Here is a 23905-nt window from a genome sequence, read left to right as displayed (position 1 = left end):
ATTCTAGTATTGTAGAATAATCAGAGAAGAATATTGGGTGAATGTCTATTATAAGGTCAATATCTGAGCTGGTTTTAGAAAACGTTTTACAGATTGAAAGCATGATTCTAGATCTTTAGCTTTTTAAAAACCTGGTCATATAGTTATTCATAAAAAGACAATTAAAGCAGAGTGCTAAGTTGTCTGTTATGATGTACTAAACCCAAGACAATTACACTAGTTTTAAAGAAATGAACCCACAACTATATGGTCAATTAATTTTGACAAATCAGGAAAGAATATCCAATGGGAAAAAGACAGTCTCTTCAACCAATGCTGTTGGGAAAACTGGACAGCAACATGCAGAATAATGAAACTGGACCACTTTCTTACACCAAACAAAAAAATAAGTTCATATTGGATTAAAGACCTAAATGGGAGAGTTGAAACCATAAAAATCCTAGAGGAGAACACAGGTAGTAACCTATTTGATATTTCCCATAGCAACTTCTTTCTAAATATGTCTCCTGAGGCAAGGGAAACAAAAGCAAAAATAAACTATTAGGACTATGTCAAAATAAAATGCTTCTGCACAGCGAAGGGAACAATCAATGGAACTATAAGCCAGCCTACAGAATGGGAGAAGATATTTGCAAATGGCATATCTGATAAAGGGTTCATATCCAACATATATAAAGAACTTATAAAACTCAACACCCAAAAAAATGAATAATACTATTAAAAAACGGGCAGAAGACATATAAATGATGGCCAACAGACACCTGAAAAGATGCTCAACATCACACATCATCAGGAAAATACAAATCAAAACTACAAGGAGATACCACCTCACACCTGTCAGAATGGCTAAAATTAACAACACAGGAAACAGCAGGTGTTGGCGAGAATGTGGAGAAAGGGTAACCCTCTTGCACTGTTGGTGGAAACTGGTGCAGCCTCTCTAGAAAATAATATGGAGGTTCCTCAAAACATAAAAAATACAACTACCCTATGATCCAGCAATTACACTACTAGGTATTTACCTAAAGAATATAAAAACACTAATTCAAAGGGATTCATGCACCCCAATGTTTATAGCAGCATTATCTACAATAGCCAAATTATGGAAACAGCCCAAGTGTCCATCGACTGATGAATGGATAAAGAAGATGTGATATGCATATACAATGGAATATTATGTATCCATAAAAAAGAATGAAATCTTGCCATTAGCAATGACATGGATGCAGCTATAGAGTAGAATGCTAAGTGAAATAAGTCAGAGAAAGACAAATACCATATGATTTCACTCATATGTGGAATTTAAGAAACAAAACAAGCAAAGAGGAAAAAAGAGGGAGACAAACCAAGAAACAGACTTAACTATAGAGAACACACTGATAGTCACCATAAGGGAGGCGGGCAGGGAATTGGGTTAAACAGGTTATGGAGATTAAGGAGGGCACTTACTGTAATGATCACCTGTGATGTATGGAAGTGTTGAATCACTATATTGTATACCTGAAACTAATATCACACTCTGTTAACTAACTGAAATTTAAATAAAAATTTTAAAAAAGAAAAGCTGAGATGGGCAAAAAAAAATAAATCATTTTGTGAGAATGTAATAAAATTGAGGATCTCCATTCTTTTACAGATCACCTGAGCATATGTTTTTTCAATCGACAGAAGTCTTTTGGCATGCAGAACATGTGCAGGTCTTTACTCAACTCCCTTCTGTGTGGACATTTGTCATGTTTAATAGAGCCAGATGAGGTGTTATTTCTCTCAATAACTAATGTAGGCTGGACCATGCAACACTTTGGAAGTACCTCAAGTATGCTGTGTTCCACTTCCGAATGACAGTGTGAGCTAATATGTACTGATTATTTACTCTGTATAAAGTGTTTTGCATGCATTATCTTCCTTGATCTGTATTAGTTTTACAGATGAAGAAACTGAGGCACAGAGTGATTAAATAGAGTAATTAAATAGTTCAGGGGTGCCTGGATGGCTCAGTCAGTTAGGCGTCTGACTTTGGCTCAGGTCATGATCTCGCAGTCCGTGAGTTCGAGCTCCGCATCGGGATCTGTGCCGACAGCTTGGAGCCTGGAGCCTGCTTCAGATTCTGTGTCTCCCTCTCTCTCTCTGCCCCTCCTCTGCTCATGCTCTGTCTCTCTCTCTCAAAAAATAAACATGAAAAAAAATTGTTTTAATAGTTCACACTAGTTGTAAGTGCAGAATCTAAATTTGAACACAGGCTTTCAGACTCTGTAGTCCACATTTAAAAAAAAAATTTCCTTTAAATTATGTAAAATCAGTAAGTTCATCTCTCTGTCCACTTTTTTTAAATTTTTAAAAAAAATTTTAAATGTTTATTTATATTTGAGAGAGAGAGACACACAGAGTATGAGCAGGGGAAGGGCAGAGAGAGAGGGAGAGACAGAATCTGAAGCAGGCTATGGGGTCTGTGCTGACAGCTCAGAGCCCGATGCAGGGCTCGAACCCACTGTGAGATCATGACCTGAGCCGAAGTCAGACGCTCAACTGACTGAGCCACCCAGGCACCCCACTCTATCCATTTTTTAAGTTAAAAATCGATGCACTGAATTTACCTATAAGTGAGGTTAAGAGTAATCCATAATATATATATATATATGGTTAGACTTTAATAACGGGTTAAAATAAATACCAGATGAAATAAAATGGGACTGAAAGTTTTCATCTAAATTGATGTTTCACTAATATCTTTTATCTTAGTTAATAATTGTACTTTAAGAATTCTGTGGCTTCGGAATCATCACTAAGTAGACTAATGATCTTCACTGATGAGATAATGTAATAGAATCAAACCTTCGGTTTGCAAATTTAGGGAAATGCTGTTACTGTAACAAATAATAGAGGATAAATTATTTGGGGGTATATTAGTTATTTAATAAAAAGCAAAACCCTATTTAGAGCTTAGCTTCCCTTTTATTACATTGTTTTTATGGCAGTAGACAATAATGACGTATTTTCCAAAGGAAATGCACCCTCAATTTTAAAGGATTCATTTTAGAAGCAAATAAAATAAATATAAGTCCCATTCTTGGTAATAAAAATCCAGCTTCTTGGCACTGATGTTGCTATTAGAGAAAAGAGGTATCTGCAGTAATTGGGCCCTATGGGTTTCTACTTGCAGTAGTACAAAGAGAAAAGATGAAGCAGCTGGGGCCTGTGGCCAGAGTAACCAGCCCAACAAGCATTGTGTACAGCTTAAAGTAGAAGGAAGCAAGCAAGCCAATTACCCAGTGAGAGCCAACATGGAGAGATACAGTCATCAGGGTGAGCAAGGCATAGTTGGAGCTGCCAAAGACCTCCTGAGCTAGAAAGAATTTCTCTTTAAGGTATAGGAATACATTTCATGAGTCCAAATTGATTATGAAGTAGAAATTCAGAAGACGTATAAGCATTCTTTTGTTTAGTTTTCAGCTTTCTTGCATCATTTGAGAGGTTTCTATTCTGGTAGGAAAACTTAGATACTTTTCCAATTTGAATTGCCAGTGAAAATCATCAACACCTTCTGTCATTTTCTTTAGCAAACTCCAGAATGCCCTAGCGTCAGTTGTGTCATTATCAAAGGATAGTGCTGCCCTGCCTTTATAAATAAGGCTGTATTTTATTGTCCCTTGAAGAGAGACAGACAGAATCCCAAGCAGGCTCTACGCTATCAGCGCAGAGCCCAACATGGGGCTCAAACTCACTAACCGTGAGATCACAACCCGAGTCAAAATCAGGAGTCGGACACTTAACCAACTGAGCCATCTAGGTGCCTCTTATTCTCCCTTAATGAACAGTTATGATATTTACATCCTGTCAAGCAGTTCCAAAAATTATTCCAAAGCCAGTGGTGTATATCTCACACAAGGCTATATTAAATAGATCAAAGAAGCTGGACGAATTTACAGGGAATAGAGCAGATGGAACCACTCTGTAATTCTACTGATGGTCTTGGGTCCTAACAACAACCTCTAGCAAGACTGAGCTTTCAAATATTAAGAAAGTAACTGTTATCTAGACAAGATACCCAACTGGACTTCTTCCAGTACAAACATCAGCTATATAGTTTTCCCACTAATTGCTACTTTCTCAACTCTTAAGAATTATAACATAAACAGAACACCCATTGCTTTGGACTGCCCAGCAAGTTAGGTTTGGAAGAGTCCCAAAATGCTGACTGATGACAGCTTCTTAGCAGCAGCTGGTGGCTGTTTTCATCCTGATAGTACTCTCAACACTCTGAAGTTCCAGATGAATTGGCATTCCCCGTTTGTTCCTGTAAAGAGAAGAGACTGTACATATACACATCCCCATACCCACATACATATATTTATATCCTAATTACTTTTTCATTGTTTTCAATTTTTTTTTCAAAGAAACCAAAGGGTAATAATTATCATAAACACAGACTGGGTTCTACAGTATTTTTCATAACTTAAAAACATTGTCAGTTTCAAGTGTAATGATACAGCCTGAGGAATCCATAATCCATTCAATTCTTGCCAAATGCAAACTAATTCTTTATATCTGTGTACCTTGGTAGGTACTTATTTTTATGCAGGTTCTATGAATGACAAAATTACAATGTCCTTATATTTTGTATTAGAATACAATGTGGGGTGGGGGGTGGGGGCGCCTGGGTGGCTCAGTTGGTTATGCATCCAATTCTTGCTTTCGGCTCAGGTCATGATCTCATGGTTTGTGAGATCGAGCCCTGCCTTGGGCTCTGTGCTGAGTGTGGAACCTGCTTGGGATTCTCTCTCTCCCTCTCCCTTTGCCCCTCCACAGCTCATGCTCAGTCTCTCTCTCTCTCTCTCTCCCTCCGAATAAATATATAAACATTAGAAAAGAAAAAGAATACAATTTGGCACTCTTTTTTCATTCTTTATCTCTGACTGTAGACGTATTTTCCATGAAGCGTGGTCCCTCTTAATCTCCACATTTTTTAGATACTGCCTGAATAGTCTCATTTCATTTCTCTGCACTTCTGTTTTTGTAAAAAATTTAAAAAAAGTTATAGTTTTGGAATCATAGTCATAATATTTCTGGTATGAGGATGGTACTTAGTATAATAGTAATTTTACTTAATGATAATATTGAGAAAATATTTCTTCTAAAAATGTTTTAAGGTATAATCTATTTTTACATCATCCAGCTTCAAAATCAGTTTTCTGTGATTTTTCCCTCGAGAAAATCTGCTAAAATCATGTGTCAAACCATAGGTGATAGGTGTATAGGGTTTCATTATACTATTTTTTCTACTTTTCTGTATATTTACAAATTTCCATTATAACTGTTTCAAATATAGCAAACATATTTTAAGGAAAGCTTGCTTTTAATTCTAAACCAATATCATATTTGCTATTGAGTGTGTTTTTAAAAGTTGTGTTTTATGGCTTAAGAGAATGTCATTTGTGGTGCGCCTGGGTGGCTCAGTTGGTTAGGCATCTGACTTCAGCTCAGGTCATGATCTCATGGTTTGTGGGTTCAAGCCCCACCTGGGGCTCCATGCTAACAGCTCAGAGCCTGCAGCCTGCTTCGGATTCTATGTCTCCCTCTCTCTCTGCCCCTCCCCCACTCATGTTCTGTCTCTCTCAAAAATAAATAAACGTTAAAAAAAAATTTAATGAGAGTATCATTTGTTGTCTAATTATATTTGTTATATCTTAGTAATATGTGTTATATTTTGTTTACTATATAATTCACATTTAGTATAATTTAAAAACTCTATATTGCCTAAAATGCATTAAATTTTAACATTATTTCATGTGTTAGTGTCTAGTGCATATTTAGCCTCAAGGGGAAAGTATCTTTTCTTTTAAGTCAATAACTCTTGGTATTTTTATAATAGACAACACTACTGCCCATAATTTTCAATCTGACATGCCCCCTCAGGTTGGACTTACCCATAAGCTAATGTGGGGGAGGGTGAATGAGTCATAGTCATTTAGTTCTGTCAATTTTCTAGAGTAATTAACGTGTTTGGTTTTACTTGAAAGAGAATTTAGAAATGTTATTTCATGTTAAGTGCCCTCGGGTGATAGTTATCTTTTTTTTACTCCAAGGGGCACCTACTTTCATACACAATGAAAAAAGAGGAAAGATAATATCCCCTACACACTTCCCAATAGTCCCCTCTTGTACACAAATGACAAATAGACCTCTCATATTTGAACAGCATAGTAGGTACTCAGTAATTTGAAATAATGAGTATAAGGAAATATGATGTGACTGAAAACATGGGATGTTTCAAGAGTTTGCCAGAAATTGACCTTACCATCTGCTTTATTTTCTAAATTATTATTTTCTGATCATGTTTTTCTTAGTCTGATATACTATTATGTTATTTTACTATTCTCATTTGTAAATACATTATCAGAAAGGGGAAAATGTATTCCTATGTCTCCCTTGGATTATTTTTCTTTCCTTTGTTTGATTCAAATAAACCTATTAAACTTTTAATATGTACAATGACAAATACATTTTGTAAATGTTTTTTAAAACCTGTCCAAGGAATGCTCCGTTCAGTAACATATTGTTATTTCTTGTTTTCAATATGCAGGGTGTGCTCTGTGCAGCTCCACTAATTTTTATCATTCCATCAGCATGCTATCTGAAACTCTCTGAAGAACCGAGGACACACTCAGATAAGATTATGGCCTGTGTCATGCTTCCTGTCGGTGCTGTGGTGATGGTTGTTGGGTTCGTCATGGCCATCACAAATCCTCAAGATTGCACCCACGGGCAGGAAATGTTCTACTGCTTTCCTGACAATTTCTCCCTCACAAACATCTCAGGTTCTCATTTTCAACTGACAACACAACCTTCCATTTTAAATATCAGTATCTTTCAATGAGTTGACTACTTTAAAAATTTTTTTTTTCAAAGTTTATTTTATTTTTGGGACAGAGAGAGACAGAGCATGAACAGGGGAGGGGCAGAGAGAGAGGGAGACACAGAATCGGAAACAGGCTCCAGGCTCTGAGCCATCAGCCCAGAGCCTGACACGGGGCTCGAACTCCCGGACCGCGAGATCGTGACCTGGCTGAAGTCGGACGCTTAACCGACTGCGCCACCCAGGCGCCCCTGAGTTGACTACTTTAAAAAGTATGTATGTTTTCATAGACTTCTAAACTGTAACATTCACACGTTTTTAGTCTGTGTATTACAAAATTATCATTTTGGCATTTATCAAGATTTGGTTTTCTTTAGTCTTTAGACCAATATAAAAGCTAAAGAAGAAAAGAAACTTGTATTTTATTATTTTATTTTAAACAAAATAAAAAAATTTTTAATGACTCTGCTGCACTAATCTTAATTGCAGGAGGAAAAGTGAAGGCCTTGGCACTTGCTGCCATCCTCTCGAAGCATCATTCTTGTATTTGATAGGGGAGCCAACATATTGCATTCCAAAATAAGTAGATGATTGTGGGTTGGAATTTTGCATACATATCCTTTACAAGAAAAAATTGTTGTGTGTTTTAAAGTTTACGGAATCGAAGAGAAAGGAAAGTGAAAACTACTGAAGGGAACAGATTTCCCAAGAGCAAAGTGAACGTTTCCATTATAATTTCAACAGCATCCCTTGTTTAGAAGGGAGTGAGTCCCTGGAGAAGTGAGTAAAGTTCTTCCTGTGTTAAGAAGCATGAATAATAGACTGTACAGAGCAAGATGTGTGAGGAATAAACATTACCTCTCAAGTTTGGATCCTGTGGGAATACAATGGTAGTGCCATTAAATAGATTATAAAACGGGGCGGGGGGGAATCCACAAGTTTCTCTGAGGCACAAGCCCAAGAGATGGGTTATGTGTCAGCTTTGGACCCGTTGATTTCAAGTACTGGTGAGAGTATACAACTGGAAGCTGAAATCGGAGACTAGACCCTGGCAAGAAGAATCAGGGCTACGGAAGAGGTTTTCTTACTCCTCAGTGATCCTCAGGGAGATTCTCAAGAGTGCTTGTTGACTGGATTTTCCTGAATAGACACTGAAATGGAGTTTGGCATGCAGAGTATTTATTAAGGATCATCACTAACAGAAGAGAGGAGGAATGCAGCATTGGGAGGGCAAGATGGAACTGTAGCATGGGCCAACAAAGCCTCAGCCAAGTCCATGGGGAAACTAGAGCATCTGTGGCCCTTCAAGACTTGTCCCTGTTCAGGTGAAATAGCCAAGTTGTAATACCACTGCCTCCATCGGTCCTTGAATGTGGGCACTCGTGGAGGACGAGCCCGTGGACTGGGAAGCTCTTGGCAGCTGAACAAACCCTACAGGAACTGAGAGTTGGGTGCTGTCTTTTGGTGGCTGGGGCATCACATGCTTCCTTGTAGGGGAACTGGTAGGCACAGCTGTGTCCTCCACAGCTGCCCTCAGTTTTTAATGAGGATTTTAAAATATCTTTTCATGAGGATTTCATATCTTCAAATCTATGACAATCTTTTAAAAGTAGTCAAACAAAATTTGGCCACCCTACACCAAATCGCCCCAAATTTTATTTCTCACTTTTTAATTTGTATTTCAAGTTGACAATACATGGCACTTTGTTAACCATTGCCAAACAGAAAATACCACAAGCAGAGTTAATACCCAATGTGTTTGTACAAATCACAGTCAAAAAACAAAAAAGAACAAAACAAAACACAAAACAAAACAAAAACCCACAGGAAGTATATAACGGATAGTTTCACAGTAGTTTGAATAAAGAGGTGAGAGCTGAGTCATCATGTGATTCAGACTAAGACCTGTGGATAGCAAAGAAAGCTGTACCTTAGGCAAAACCGTGCTCAGGCTTGGAGTATGATTTTTGCTTCAATAAAACATTATCCATGCCCCTCAATTAGTTTAAATGCTATGGGCTGTATAGCTTTTCTGTAGTTGACTTGTAGATTTGTGTTTCATAGTTGTTTAAGAATCATAAGGTTAAGTGGTATGTGCCTATTTTTAGATTGATACATGTTTTGGTAAAAAAATAAAATAAAAATACTTTGATTCCATACTGAGGGAATGTAAAAAATTTTTACAACAGTCTATCTCTGCATTACTCAAGACTGAGAAACACTGACCTACATAGTTTTTAGATAAAGTCAGAAGAGATGAGATTCCAAGAGTGTACGAAGAGAAACACATCAAGGATAATGTAATTTAGCACTTAACCATCTATTATCTTGTAGTTTGGGTATTGCTTCAGATACCAAAAGTTAAATTAACCTTGATTCTTCAAGAAGGTTACAAAAAAACCCAAAAACAAAAAACCCTCCTGATAGGAACTGAGTATCTCACTAATGCCTAATCAATACTTTTTCTGTTTTTTTTTTTTTTTTTTTGAAATGTAGAACAAAACTGCCCTGATCCCAGTTATAGCTACATCTTTCTTTTTTTTTTTTTTAATGTTTTTTTTTCCCATTTATTTTTGAGAGAGAGACAGAGACAGAGGATGAGCAGGGGAGGGCAGAGGGAGACGGAGAAACAGAATCTGAAGCAGGCTCCAGGCTCTGAGCTATCAGCACAGAGCCTGACGCCGGGCTTGAACTTGTGAACCGTGAGATCATAACCTGAGCCAAAATCGGCTGCTTAACCATCTGAGCCACCCAGGCACCCCACTACATCTTTCAAATTATGATAGAATAAATCTTTGAAACACATCTATTTTTTATTGCAATTATTTTTTGCAATTATTATATTGCAATATATATATGCAATATATATGCAATATATTATATTGCAATTATAAATAAGTTTATTTGCAATTATTTATTGCAATTATTTTTTATTGCAAATATTCTATTTGCAAGAATACTTATCTGTTTCTTTAGTTTGCTACCATGCAAAACTTTGAGAACTTACCCCCTTCTATTTTCTACCTCAATTTAATGAGAGATTTCTACTTAAACTCATTCCCTCCTTGCTACTTGTTGCCCCTAATACAGCAACTTGAGGACTTTAAACCAATTTCTCAGGTTATCACTATAATTGGAATTATAAAGTGTTTCTTCATTTAAGAAATAAAGAAAGGGAATAGTATATTGACACACTAATGTAAACATCTAGTAATACATTTCCTTTAAGAGTACCGATTGGATGGCACCTGTGTAATTTGTGAATTGGGTCCTTGTCCATGTTACAATTTATAATAGGATCTTTCATCTCAAGCTAACTTGAACCATCTTCAAGTATCAGCAGGGAGACCTCCTTGCCTCTATCTCCAATGGTGTCAAGCTGTAATGGTTGCCTCTTGTCTTTCCTAAAAGGACCCTGAAATCCAGGTTATGCAACTAAGAAAATCCCCACTAGTCCTCTGCTGAAGACATACTGCTTACATCAGTTTAATTAAAGATTGATTTATTGGACAGAAGCGGTCCTCTTTCTGGTGTATCTGCTGCCATCTTCTCAGGAAAGCAGTATTAGTCTGGTTTGGGTTCAGTTTTGTTTTGTTTTGTTTTTTGTTTTGTTTTGTTTTTTAGCTGAGCTGGCCACTGACAGGTAACCCAAGAGTGGCTCAAGCATGGGCCAGCCAGTGATCTTGGGGTGGGGTGCTCATAAATACTAACTGTGGTAAGGGCAATAATTAGCTACACCAATCAGATAAGCTTCTTTAGGAATTTATACTTATTCTGAAAAGTGTATAAAGAATTTGCCCTGATGACAGAGCAAACATGCAGAATGGATGAGAGACACCATGAGTTAGGGAACCACATAGACTGGGACAGAGAAAAGAGCATATTCTCTGGAACAGTGGTTCTCAAACCTTAATATGTGTCTGAATCCCTTGGAGGACTAATTGAAACACAGATTGCCGGGACCCACCTTCAGAGTTTCTGGTTCAGTGCTCTGGGGTGAGGCCTGAGAATGTGCATTTCTGAAAAGTTCCCAGGTGGTGCTGCTGCTGTTGGTTCAAAGATCACATTTGAATATTGTTGGACGTTGGACATAAGAGAGATGCTAGATGGTACCATCTGTTTAGAGGCTGGGCAAAATACAAGCAAGAAGTAGAAATGCTGTGCTGGAGCTCAGGGAGAAAACTGAGGCTAGAGACAGAGGGAGGAAAGCTACTGGCACATATTAAATGTCCTTATCCTTTGTTTCTTTGAAAAATCATTTAGAGAAGCTTACAGAGGGAAGAGGAGAAACCAAGACTGTAAGATTAGTGAAGAGTAATGACAAGAGAGGGGAGGAGAGTTAACAACAAAGAAGAAAACAGAGATTACAGTCTAAAGTCAACACAGCTGCAGTGGTTAAGCTGAAAGCCTGGTGTGGAGCCTACAGGCATTCAGAGAAGGTTGCCTGAGCTTCACAGGAAGAAAAGAAGGAAGGAAATATTCCAGTTCCTTGAAAGTACACCAAGTTTTCCTAGGACTAAACTCTCAGTGGAATGTCTTACTTGGAAAATTACATAGGGAACACGAGTATAACTGGGCTGGACTCATAACATCATGCAGATAAAGAATTCCTGTAGTAGTGTTGTATAGGACACTTTTAATAATCATTCCAGGGGCGCCTGGGTGGCGCAGTCGGTTAAGCGTCCGACTTCAGCCAGGTCACGATCTCGCGGTCTGTGAGTTCGAGCCCCACGTCAGGCTCTGGGCTGATGGCTCAGAGCCTGGAGCTTGTTTCCGATTCTGTGTCTCCCTCTCTCTCTGCCCCTCCCCCGTTCGTGCTCTGTCTATCTCTGTCCCAAAAATAAATAAACGTTGAAAAAAATAATAATCATTCCACTAATGTTTGCTCATCCACAATAAAGATTATCGGTAAATTTAGTTTTGGAGTTTTTATTATATTCATTTATAAAAATATGGTAAGTGCTCTATGAAAACATACACACACACACACACACACACACACACACACACAGATTTAGTCTGTCCATTTCTAACTTCCACCTGATTCTGGATTCTGATCCTTATCAACTCACACTAGACTAATGCCACAGCCTCTTACATAAGTATTTGCCTGTGGTTTCTTTTCCATTCAAGGTGATCACTCTGAGAATCATCGTATTAAACTGACATTATTAAACTGATGTTTAATAACACCACTTGCTCAAAATCTTTCCATGAAACTCTTGTGCTTGTAGAATAAAGTACAAACTCCAAACTCCAGCCTGTATTCAAAACTTTCATAATATGGCCTCAACATGGCATTCTGGTCTTTTGTTCCATGAACCACAGGAAGGGACTCTTTAGTCTAACATAACTAACACATTCCTTTAACTAAAATTGCTCTTTGCCACTTTTGCCCCTAAATTCTTGGCATTCTCTCACCTGAATATTCAACCCCTCCCTCTCATCAAAATTCTATCAATTCTTTGATCTTCTCCCTGTTCTATACCTGACAACTTTAGCTGCAAATCAGTTCTTCCTCCTTTGGAATTCTGTGATTCTTACACTTATGTTGCATGAGGAAAGCCCCTCTCTCTGTCTAACCAGACTGAAAGCTCATTGAGGACCAACAGTGCTTTAAAGCTTCTTTTTATTCTTCATATCTCATGGCAAGGAGACTTGAATATAGTAAACACAAGTATTTGAACTGAGATTGATGGCATAAAAGGGAAAATGGTTAATTATACCATACGTATTATTTTATTGAATTTTTTCTGGCTATAATGATTGTCATATAAAGTAAAGTAGCATTTTAATGTGATGTAGTCATTCATCTACCAAGCTGGTTTAAATAATTGAGTTGGGTTTCTTGTTTTGCTTTATTATGCACAGAACCTACAGAGAAATTATTTGGGATAGTCATAAAAGGACTCCTCAAGTAAATACCAATCAGCACATCTTTTCACTCGTTTTTCACAGCTAACTAAACATTTACTTATATCTTTCTTAATTATAAGCTCTTTAAGACCTAAGACCATGTCACATTTAGTTTTCTTTTTTTGCCAGTGTATGCTCATTTTTTACTCATGCCTCATAAATATTTAATGATTTGAATTTATCTAATTTATACATATCTACCTCCATTTTATAACCCATCAAGAAAACTTACATTAACCCCTTTATTTAATATTATTCCTAAATTTAATATTTAATATTATTCCTCATGGTGTCTCTCATCCATTCTGCATGTTTGCCCTGTCATCAGGGCAACAACAACTAAGTGTCAAAACTTTAAACCAAATATGTTTATGATTTAGGTACAATTATCACCTTGCCTAATCTCAGCAAATAGCTCAGTAATTGTATAGGGCACTGAAAATAAGAGGTGGTTTAGGAACACAGGCAAAATTTAAGAACACTTTGGGCAACTATCAGTTTGAGTTTTAAGTTTGAAAGGCTTTGGAAATGTTTATATCCAAGACAGTGGCAGCTGTGTATTTATCATTTTTAAATTTTGTTTTGCCAGAGGACAAGGCCAATTCCAGAAAAACAAACCCAGCCCAGGCTTCTTAAAGTCAGGTCCCATTGCAAAACAACATTGTTCTTTAATCTTTACGTTCTGAAGGAGAAAAGAATAAAGCATACGCACACACACACACACACACACACACACACAGAGCAAAGAAAAATTACTTTATCCCAGAACAGCAGTCTTTGGAGGACTTCTGACTTTTCTTACACAAGTTTGCATTCTTGTAAAGTCTTAAAAAGAATTTTCCAAGTTACAACTTTTAACTATTGTTCCTCCTTGTACAAAATGTAGATAAGCTGGAAGTTGAGTAATATGACCTTGGGTTTTATGTGCTCTGTGTCTCAGTGCATTTTAGAATGAATTTAGATTTATTTAAAAAGTTGTAAGAATAGACAAGGGAAGGAAATTACCTTTAAACGTTTGGAAAAATAGGGCTTAGAAAACCCTGGGTTTTATAGAAGGGGCTGCTTGATTGCATAAACACAATGGGAGAGTCTCTTTATTCTAGAAGACAATCTGACCTTTTAAAGCAGATATTTCCTTATGTATACGTACCCTGTGATTTATATTCTGAATTGCATTTCTGGTGACTTTGCTCTCCATAAAAAGAGAAGCCCAGAAGACTTCTGCCTTGCATAAAATTCAAATGTGGGTTCATGGCTTTAAATAGGAGCTGTCTATCCAAATGGGTAACAGAAGGTTGACCACTATGGTTTCCCAACAAAGTTAACCCACATGGCTTAAAGTTGTTCCCCCTGAAGGCCTCTACTTCGTGTCTTCAGCCATTGTAATTTTTCACCTCAACACCAGTACTATTCTCCAAACAACAGCTGTGTGTCTGCCCACTTCCTTTACACTCTGGATAGATCTGGCCTTTCAGAATTACATTAGAGCAGGCCTAGCAGTAGTGGGTGGATAATCATCTGCTTTATAAGTGAGGAAAATCTAAAAAGTTTCTCTGTTCATTTTCTCAAATATCTCCTATGAAATGATACCAAGGCATCTGACATATTGTTGATGGCTTTTCAGTGTTTAGAACAGAGTCATTCCTTAACACTGGGGTAAGTGAAAGGATCCAGAATAACAATTAGGAAGAGTAGCTCTAAACTTTAAGGGTAGCTCATGAGAATGCTGCCCTCCACACTTCTCTCCACCTCCCTAAATTCCAGCAGAACTTCAGATTTTTCCCAAATGCCTCCTCTTCTGAAAAGTCTTCCCAGTCTTCTCCTGCAGACCATAGCTTTTCTTCTTCTGCAAAACTAAGGGTATATATCTGATGGTTAATAGAAGGAACAATCCAGTGTAAATTAGAACTTTCTAATAATTAAGAGTTCATTAATGTTGGCATGGGCTACTATGGGACTTGGTGAGCCTTCTGTGACTGAGACAACTTGGAGGCTGGAAAAACAATTGCCTGTAATGTCACAGGGGCAGTTCACTGCTGAATAAAAACTGAACTTGATGATCTTCTCGTCAAGGTGTCCTCTAATGCTGAGCCTCTAGGTACTGCCTTGTGTTCTCTGATGAAATAAAATACAGAGCTGTTCTTGAAATGTTTCATTATTTGTTTTTGCAACTCATTTAATTTTTTTCTAGATAAGTATTAAACAGATTAAGAGTGGCAATCTTTTGATTCCTTTTCAGTGCATAGACCACCTTGTACAAAATAATTGTTAAAAAAAAAAACCTTACGAATTGAACCATGAGAGCTAGTTTTGAAGGGAGGACAACCTGCAGACAATAAACCAGATATGGAACAGCACCTAAGCACCACATTTCTAGGGATCAGGTCCCACTGAAGGATGGGAGCTCACAGGAAGTTAGAGCAATTCGTCAGCAACTTCACTTATTCTACCATTAGGTCAATGTAGAGATTATTGCTGCCATTGCTGACCAGCATGCAAAAACCGTTCTCATTCTCTTCCTTCTTGTCACCATTCCCGATTTTCCACTTACAAGAAAGATATTTGCAGGAAACACTACACAGAATGCTTAATAATTGTGGCAAATAGATCCATAAGTTCTTTAATTGCCCCCCTTTGATTGAGGAAGTTCCATAAAAGCAGAATAGAACCCAATCACAGACAAGATAAACACAAATGTATTAAGCCCATAATGGGGTTCGCAGATGTGCAGTGTCTACTGTTGATTAAGAACTAGGAGGTGGTTATAATGCTTTGCCCTGAGAAGTATGGTTTATGGATCAGCAGCATGGGCATTACGTGGGAGCTCTTTAGAAATACAGCATTTCAAAAAAAAAAAAAAATCTAAAAAAAAAAAAAAAAAGAAATACAGCATTTCAGGCTCCACTTCAAACTGACTGAAGCAGCATCTGCATTGTAACAGCCCAAGGTTGTTCATGTCCAAGTTTGAGAAGCACTAATATACCAGGCCTTGTCTTTTGGGAGGGGGGCTCATCAGAATCCACTAGGAAAATTAGTTAAAGAGAAAACCCCTGGAGAATCTGTTATGCCCAAACAAGGGCTTCCATTACTCACGAGAATTGTGGTAACACATTTCTTGGGGTTTGGGGAGGAAAAGTGACTGTAAATCATGATCCGTGGCTATAACACTAAAGCCCATTTCTGTGTATTGTGTTTTCTCCCAGTCATGCAATCAAAAATGAGGTTTTTTTCCCAACATTGTCTAAAATTGAAACAAACTAGTCATACCTTTTCTTTAGATAAAAATTGCAATTTCTTTTTAACTATGATAGAAACAATATTACAAATGAAAAATTTTAAGGCATCCTGTTGACTTCTAGCTTGTGTGTAAAAAGCCCTAATGAATAAGTCAGAAAGTTTCTACCATGGGAATGTGCTTTGAATTTATGGTCATATCTGGGAGGTAGAGAGCAGAAAGGATTACCACTGCATTAAATATTTAAAGCCTGAACATAGCAATTATATTTAAATGCATGGAGAGGATAACTTAAGAGATAAATGTATGAAAGTCACCAAAAATATTCCTTATGTCACTTCTAGATTAAATGTTTGATTAAACAAAATATTCACTATCTTAAGACACATTCTCCAATGAAGAACAGCTTAAAATACATTTTTCCTTAATAAAGATGAACCTGTATTTACTTTAACATTTTTTTAACATTTTTAACGTTTTTATTTTTGAGAGAGAGAGAGACTGAGCGCGAGCAGGGGAGGGGCAAAGAGCGAGGGAGACACAGAATCCAAAGAAGGCTCCAGGCTCTGAGTTGTTAGCACAGAACCCGATGTGGGGCTTGAACTCATGAACCACGAGATCATGACCTGAGACAAAGTCAGATGCTTAACCGACTGCGTCACCCAGGCACCCCACTTTGTTAACATTGAAAACTTAGGGAGGGGCACCTGGGTGGCCCAGTTGGTTAGTTGGCTGACTCTTGATTTCAGCTCACAGTTCATGGGATCTCACAGTTCATGGGATCAAGCCTGTGTCTGGCTCTGTGCTGACAGCATGGAGCCTGCTTAGGATGCTCTCTTTGCCTCTCTCTCTGCCCCTCCCTCCCTAGTGCAGGAGTGCTCTCTCTTTTTCTCAAAATTAAATAAATAAATAAATAATGAAAAAAAAGTATGCTCTATTTTGAAGCAAACAATAACTGAGTAATATAATTTAATTTAAATTCAGGGAGGGTCTGGTATTCAGAGAATGGAGAATATTTCTCATTCTAACTGCAAGAACTCTTGACTACAAGGGTGAGCCACAAAAAGCCCTTATCTAAGTGGCAGCCACCTGGGTTTCCTCAGTCATCAGAGTGAGAAGGCAGGAAGTCTGGGTCCAAAGTTAGAAGGATGAATCTCAACTTTGTCCTTATTCATGTAAGAAAGTGATTTAACCTTTTTTTTTTTTTTTAATAGGCCTCACACCCAGCGCAGAGCCCAATGCTGGGCTTGAACTCACATCCCTGATATCAAGATCTGAGCTAAGATCAAGAGTCAGATGCTTAACCAACTGAGTCACCTGGGTACTCCAATTTAACCTTTTTGACCCTCACTTTTCTTATCTATAAAATGAAGAAATCATTATATAGTAGGTTTCTGTGAGAATTTTTCTTAGGCTTATTGATAATATGTATTACTATATGTACTATGTTGCATTTACTTATTTTTTCTCATTGTGGTTTTTTATTTTATTGGATGAAATGATATCATGCCTTTATAAATAATGTATGAACTAACTTTAAAAATTTGGTATTTAACTTTTAATTTTGGTAATCATTATTTTACCAAACAAGTTTTTCATTCTATATAGCCAAATAATTTGTTTTTAAGGTTTTTCAATAGTTTTCATAAAAGTTATTCTTCAGCTCAAGAAAGGTAATACTTTACAAAAATAATCTTGTAGATTTGAATTATAATATGCTCATCTTTTAAAGTATTTTTGTTACAAAATTATAAAGCGCAGATTGTAAATAAAAATATTTTGGTTTTGCTAACATTTTGTTATATTATTGTTAATATTTGGTTTATTACCTTTCAGTCATTTTCTATGTAGATTGTGTCCAAAACTGGAACAATGCTATTGTGACATAATAAGAAATATGTATTTGGTCTCTGCCTCCAGTTCCTGACACAGAGCTCCTAAAACACTCAAATTTTCTTTGAAGTGATAGAGATGCTATGAGCATCTTTTGTTTTAATATTTGGTCTTTAGCCCAGATTCCTGGTCCAAAGGCTTTTAGACCCTTGGAATCTCTGGGGTGATAAGAGACTTCATATGCTAATGAATAATGGGGTAGCTAGTGGTTCCTAGATAGCTTTGGGGGACTCTTCCCCCAAATAGTTGTCTGTTCACCTGCAACTATTGTTGTAGGAGGGTTGTTCACCAGAAAGACCAAGGCCCAAGTAGAAGGTTGAACCTCTAGGGAGGGGAAATAGGCTGGACTTAATCACCAATGGCCAATGATTTAATCAATTATTCCTAAGTTATGGAACTTCCATAAAAACTCTAAACAACAAGATTCAAAGTGCTCCCTGGCTTGGCTAAACATGCCTGGAGAGGGTGTGGAAGCTCTGTGCTGTCCACCATCCTGAATATCTTGCCTACGCATCTCTTCCATTTGGCTGTTCCTGAGTTCTATCTTTTGTAATAAACCATTATTAGTGAGTAAACTGTTCCTGACATCTGGGAGCTATTCTAGCAAGTTATCTAATCTGAGGAGGGGATTATGGGAACCCTTGATCTATAACTGGTCAGTTAGCAATATGAGAGCTCTGGACGTGTGACTGGCATCTGAAGCGGGGGCAGTGTGTGGGGACTGAGCCCTTAATTTGGGAGATCTGATGCCATCTCCAGGTAGATAGTGTCAGGATTGAATTGAATTGTAGCACATCCAGCAGGCATCAGAGAATTGGTTGGGGGAGGGGAGGATGGGGGGGAAACCACACATTTGGTGACAGGGAAGTTTTGATGTCAGAGAAATAGGCTTTCCTTTATAAAGTTTGGTGTTGAATTTTTTTATATGTAATATTATGAGCATTTTCACTTGAGATTAAAAGTTTTCATGGTAGATATGATTTTTAACTGCTGCATAATATTCCGCTTTATATATGTTCCATAATAATTCTCCTGTTGGTCTGTTTTTAAGATATTTCTTATTTTTATCATAAATAACATCAATGAACATTCTTAATGTGACTATTTATGCCATACTTCATTATATTCTTATGATAAATTCCTAGGAATAGAATTAAAAAATGGAAGAGCATAAACACATTTAAGGCACCTGTTTGTTGCCACAAATCTAACACCTACATGAGCTATACTAATTCAAAATTTCACAAGTTTTTGTGAAGGTCTATTTGCCACACATTAACACTGAATATTACTCTTTAAACAAACTAGCCATCAGAGAGTAGCTCTTTTAGTTTTAAATGTTTATTTATTTTTGAGAGGGAGAGAGAGCAAGAGGGGCAGAGAGAGATGGGGACAGAGGATCTGAAGCAGGCTCTATGCAGACAGCACAGGCTCCAACTCACAAACCAAGAGACCATGACCTGAGCCAAGCTGGACACTTAATAGACTGAGCCACCCAGGTGCCGCAGAGAGGATCTCTTCTAAATGACTTTAGAACACAGTATTTTGACTGTACATCCCTAGAAAGATGTACTTTACAAAGATGTACTTTACAGACCAAAAATATTTTTTAGCCCTACATTTTTATATAATCCTATTGATTATTTTTGTGGCAGCTATGGGCATTGTTATTCCAAGGTTACTACGTGGATATTGTGACTCAAGACAAGTAAGCAGTTATAATGACATTCATAAGAATCAGGATTTTGGACATTATAATATCAAAAACATTTTGTAAAATTCCTGTGGTCCTAAAATTGAATTAAAAATATATGCTTCAATTTGAAAGTATTTTATCTTAAAAGAATTTAAAACTTATTTCCTGGCTCTGTCCATTGTAAAGACCTAGAAGTAATGACCAATACATAACATATTGAGCACAGCAATATAAAACTGTAGTCTCCATATACCATTCCCACTAAAAGGAATAAGGGCTCCTTGGAAAAATGTCTCAATGCAGAAGTGGAACATAAATGTGCAAGCTAAGAATGGAGCATCATTTGATAACAGAAAACAAAGTAACAGAACCATCAAAAGAACTTGGAAGTCAACTTGAAGAGGTTTTTTTTTTTTTTTTCCTTTGGTCAAAGATGGGACAACATGAGCATCAATCAGGATAATAATAGGAGTGGCTTAAAATAAAAGAAAGGATAAGAACCATATGATTCTCTCAATAGATGCAGAAAAAGCATCTGACAAAATACAGCACGTTTTGTTGATAAAAATCCTCAAAAAAGTAGGGGTAGAGGGAACATACCTCAACATTATAAAGGCCATATATGAAAGACCCACAGCTAATATCCTCCTTAATGGGGAAAAACTGAGAGCTTTCCCTCTACAGTCAGGAATGTCCATTCTCACCATTGTTATTTAACATAGTACTAAAAGTCCTAGCCTCAGCATTCAGACAAAAGAAAGAAAGAAAGAAAGAAAGAAAGAAAGAAAGAAAGAAAAGAAAAGAAAAGAAAAGAAAAGAAAAGAAAAGAAAAGAAAAGAAAAGAAAAGAAAAGAAAAGAAAAGAAAAGAAAAGGCATCCAAATCAGCAAGGAAAAAATCAAACTTTCACTATTCTCAGATGACATTATACTCTATGTAGAAAACCTGAAAGGCTCCACCAAAATATTTCTAGAACTGATAACAGGAATTCAACAAAGTCATAGGATACAAAATCAATGTACAGAATTCTGTTGCATTTCTGTACAGCAATAATGAAGCAGCAGAAAGAGAAATCAAGGAATTGACTGATCCATTTTACAATTGCAACAAAAACTATAAGATGCCTATGAATAAACCTAACTAAAGAGGTGAAAGAGCTGTACTCTAAAAACTATAGAACACTTATGAAAAAAATTGAAGAGGGCACAAAGAAATGGGAAAACATTCCATGCTCATAGTCTGAAAGGACAAATATTGTTAAAATGTCTATACTACCCAAAGCAATCTACACATTTAAATGCAATCTCTATCAAAACACCAACAGCATTTTTCATAGAGCTAGAACAAACAATTGAAAATTTGTATGGGACCACAAAAGACCCCAAATAGTCAAAGCAATCTTGAAAAAGCAAAGCAAAGCTGGAGGCATCACAATTCCAGATTTCAAGCGAGATTACAAAGCTGTAGTCATAAAAACAGTATGGTGCTGGCACAAAAACAGAAATATAGATTAATGAAACAGAATTGAAAACCAAGAAATGGACCCACAACTATGTCATCAACTAATTTTTGATGAATCAGGAAAGAATACCCACTGGAAAAAAAGTTTCTTCAACAAATGGTATTGGGAAAACTGGACAGGAACATGCAGAAGAATGAAACTGGACCACTTTTTTTATACCATACACAAAAATAAATTCAAAATGTATGAAAGACCTAAATGTGAGGCAGAAAACCACCAAAATCCTGGAGGAGAAAACAGGCAGCAACCTCTTTGACCGTAGCCATAGCAACTTCATCCTAGACACATTGCCTTAGACAGGGGAAACATAAGCAAAAATGAATTATTGGGACTTCATAAAGATAAAAATCTTCTTCACAGCAAAGGAAACAATCAACAAAACTAAAAGGCAAACTACAGAATGGGAGAAGATATTTGCAAATGACATATCTGATAAATGGTTAGCATCCAAAATCTATAAAGAACTTATCAAATGCAACACCCCCAAACCCCAAATAATCCAGTTAAAAAATGAGAAGACATGAACAGACATTTTTCCAAAGAAGACAATCAGATGGCTAACAGACACAGGAAAAGATGCTCAACAGCACTCATCATCAAGGAAACACAAATCAAAACTACAATGTGATACCACCTCACACCTGTCTGGATGGCTAAAATTAATAACACAGAAAACAACAGATATTTGCAAGGATGTGGAGAAAGGGGAACTCTCTTGCACTGTTGATGGAAACTCATGCAGCCACTATGGAAAACAGTATGGAGGTTCCTCAAAAAGTTAAAAACTTTTTAACTTTAAGAACTACCCAAGATCCAGCAACTGTACCACTAGGTATTTACCCAAAATACTGGATACAAAAATACTGACTCGAAGGGACACACGCACCCCAATGTTTATAGCAGCATTATTGACAACAGCCAAATTAGGGAAAGAGCCGAAGTGTCCACTGACTGATGAATAAAGAAGATGTGGTGTGTGTGTGTGTGTGTGTGTGTGTGTGTGTGTATTATATATATATGGAATATTACTCTCCATAAAAAAGAATGAAATCCTGCTATTTGCAATGACGTGGATGGAGCTAGAGTGTATTATGCTAAGCAAAGTCAGTCAGTCAGAGAAAGACAAATACCATATGATTTCACTCATGTGAAATTTAATAAACAAAACCGATGAACATAGGGGAAGGGAGAGAAAGAAAAAGAGGGAAGGCAAACCATAACAGCCTCTTAACTATAGAAAACAAAGTAAGGGTTGTTGGAGGCAGAGGTGGGCAGGGCAATGGGTTAAATGGGTGATGGGTATTAAGAAGGGCACATAGGGGCGCCTGGGTGGCGCAGTCGGTTAAGCGTCCGACTTCAGCCAGGTCACGATCTCGCGGTCCGGGAGTTCGAGCCCCGCGTCAGGCTCTGGGCTGATGACTCAGAGCCTGGAGCCTGTTTCCGATTCTGTGTCTCCCTCTCTCTCTGCCCCTCCCCCATTCATGCTCTGTCTCTCTCTGTCCCAAAAATAAATAAACGTTGAAAAAAAAAAAATTTTAAAAGAAGGGCACATATGATGAGCACTGGGTGTTATATGTAAGTGATGAATCACTGAATTCTACTCCTGAAACCAATATTACACTATATGTTAACTAACTAGAATTTAAATAAAAACTTGAAACAAACAAAAATATTAAAAAAATAAATAAATAAGTAATTAAATAAATCCTGTTTGTGTTCAATAAAAAAACACACAAAAACTCATTTATCATCTTTGGAGTACTGGAAAGAATGAATGTATTATTTGAAAACTAATAAGCAAGGAGGAAATCGAGCACTTTTGTAGTCTTTCCTTTACAACCTGTATTACTGGATAACCAAAGAATCGGTGGGAGAAAGTTTCTCTTTATTACAGTATTTCAAATAATAAATGAAAAGGGAATGATAGAATTAAAATATCACCATTTTATGACCTCTAATTAATGAATAAATGCAAGCAGTGATCATCAATAGTGCTAACATTACAAAAAGAGATAACCTGATATTGTTGATCAGCAATGGAAAACCACATTCCCACCTACCTAGTAGTCAAAAAATAAAAAATAAAAATATAAGCGAACCTGAATTATCAAGCCTCTAAATCTAACTTATAATTTTTAGGAAAGAAAAAGACAGAGAAACCTATTAAATGATATCATTGGAATGCAACTGGCAACATTCAGACTATGGAAAATTCTACAGAGCAAAGGACTCAGTTTCTTCAACAAACTGTAAAAATGAAAACCTCAGGGAGAGAAGGAGGGAATGAAAGGGAGGAGGAGGAAAGACAGAGAAGAAAACTGATTAACAGAATCTGAAGATTCTTCAGTTTGTAATGTACTTCTTTTTTTTACAGATACACACTAAAGTATTTATGGGTGAAATAATATCTGAGATTTGCTTTCAAAATAATCTGTCAGGTAAAATTGGAAGTAGATGAAGGTGTAAGTGAAACAAGATTGTCCAAATGTGATAATTTTTGTATAAATGGGTGATGGTGACATGGGCCTTTATTATCCTAATCTCTCCTTTTGTATGTGTTTGACATTGTCCACAATGAAAATATCTTAAAAATGGGGCACCTGGGTGGCTCAGTCAGTTGAACACCTGACTTTGGCTCAGGTCATGATCTCGTGTTCATGGGTTCAAGCCACACATATGACAGCTCAGAGCCTGCTTTGGATTCTGTGTCTCCCTCTCTCTCTGCCCCTCTCCTGTTCGTGCTCTGTCTCTCTCTCTCTCAAAAAATAAAATGATATGTTAAAAAAAATTG

General features: G+C 37.0%; 1 protein-coding gene and 1 long non-coding RNA gene across 3 annotated transcripts in view; one reads left to right on the top strand and one right to left on the bottom strand.

The window, feature by feature from the left end:
• SLC38A11 (solute carrier family 38 member 11) overlaps positions 1-9012 on the top strand; it is a 57908-nt gene extending 48896 nt beyond the window's left edge. Inside the window, exons 12-13 of the mRNA XM_045480054.1 lie at positions 6581-6883; positions 7118-9012. Of these exons, the coding sequence (XP_045336010.1) occupies positions 6581-6874 (294 nt within the window). The 3' untranslated portion in view covers positions 6875-6883; positions 7118-9012. The remainder of the gene's footprint in view (positions 1-6580; positions 6884-7117) is intronic.
• LOC123599007 overlaps positions 3733-23905 on the bottom strand; it is a 38562-nt gene continuing 18389 nt past the window's right edge. The window contains exon 5 of one of the 2 annotated variants that reach the window (XR_006712928.1): positions 3733-4294. This is a non-coding gene — a long non-coding RNA (uncharacterized LOC123599007). Of the gene's footprint in view, positions 4295-14373; positions 14624-23905 lie in introns of those variants that run through there. The other variant, XR_006712927.1, reaches the window with a different exon arrangement.

The sequence above is a fragment of the Leopardus geoffroyi genome, chromosome C1 (assembly GCF_018350155.1).
Source record: "Leopardus geoffroyi isolate Oge1 chromosome C1, O.geoffroyi_Oge1_pat1.0, whole genome shotgun sequence".
NCBI lineage: Eukaryota > Metazoa > Chordata > Mammalia > Carnivora > Felidae > Leopardus > Leopardus geoffroyi.
This window is presented reverse-complemented; position numbering and strand designations above follow the sequence as displayed.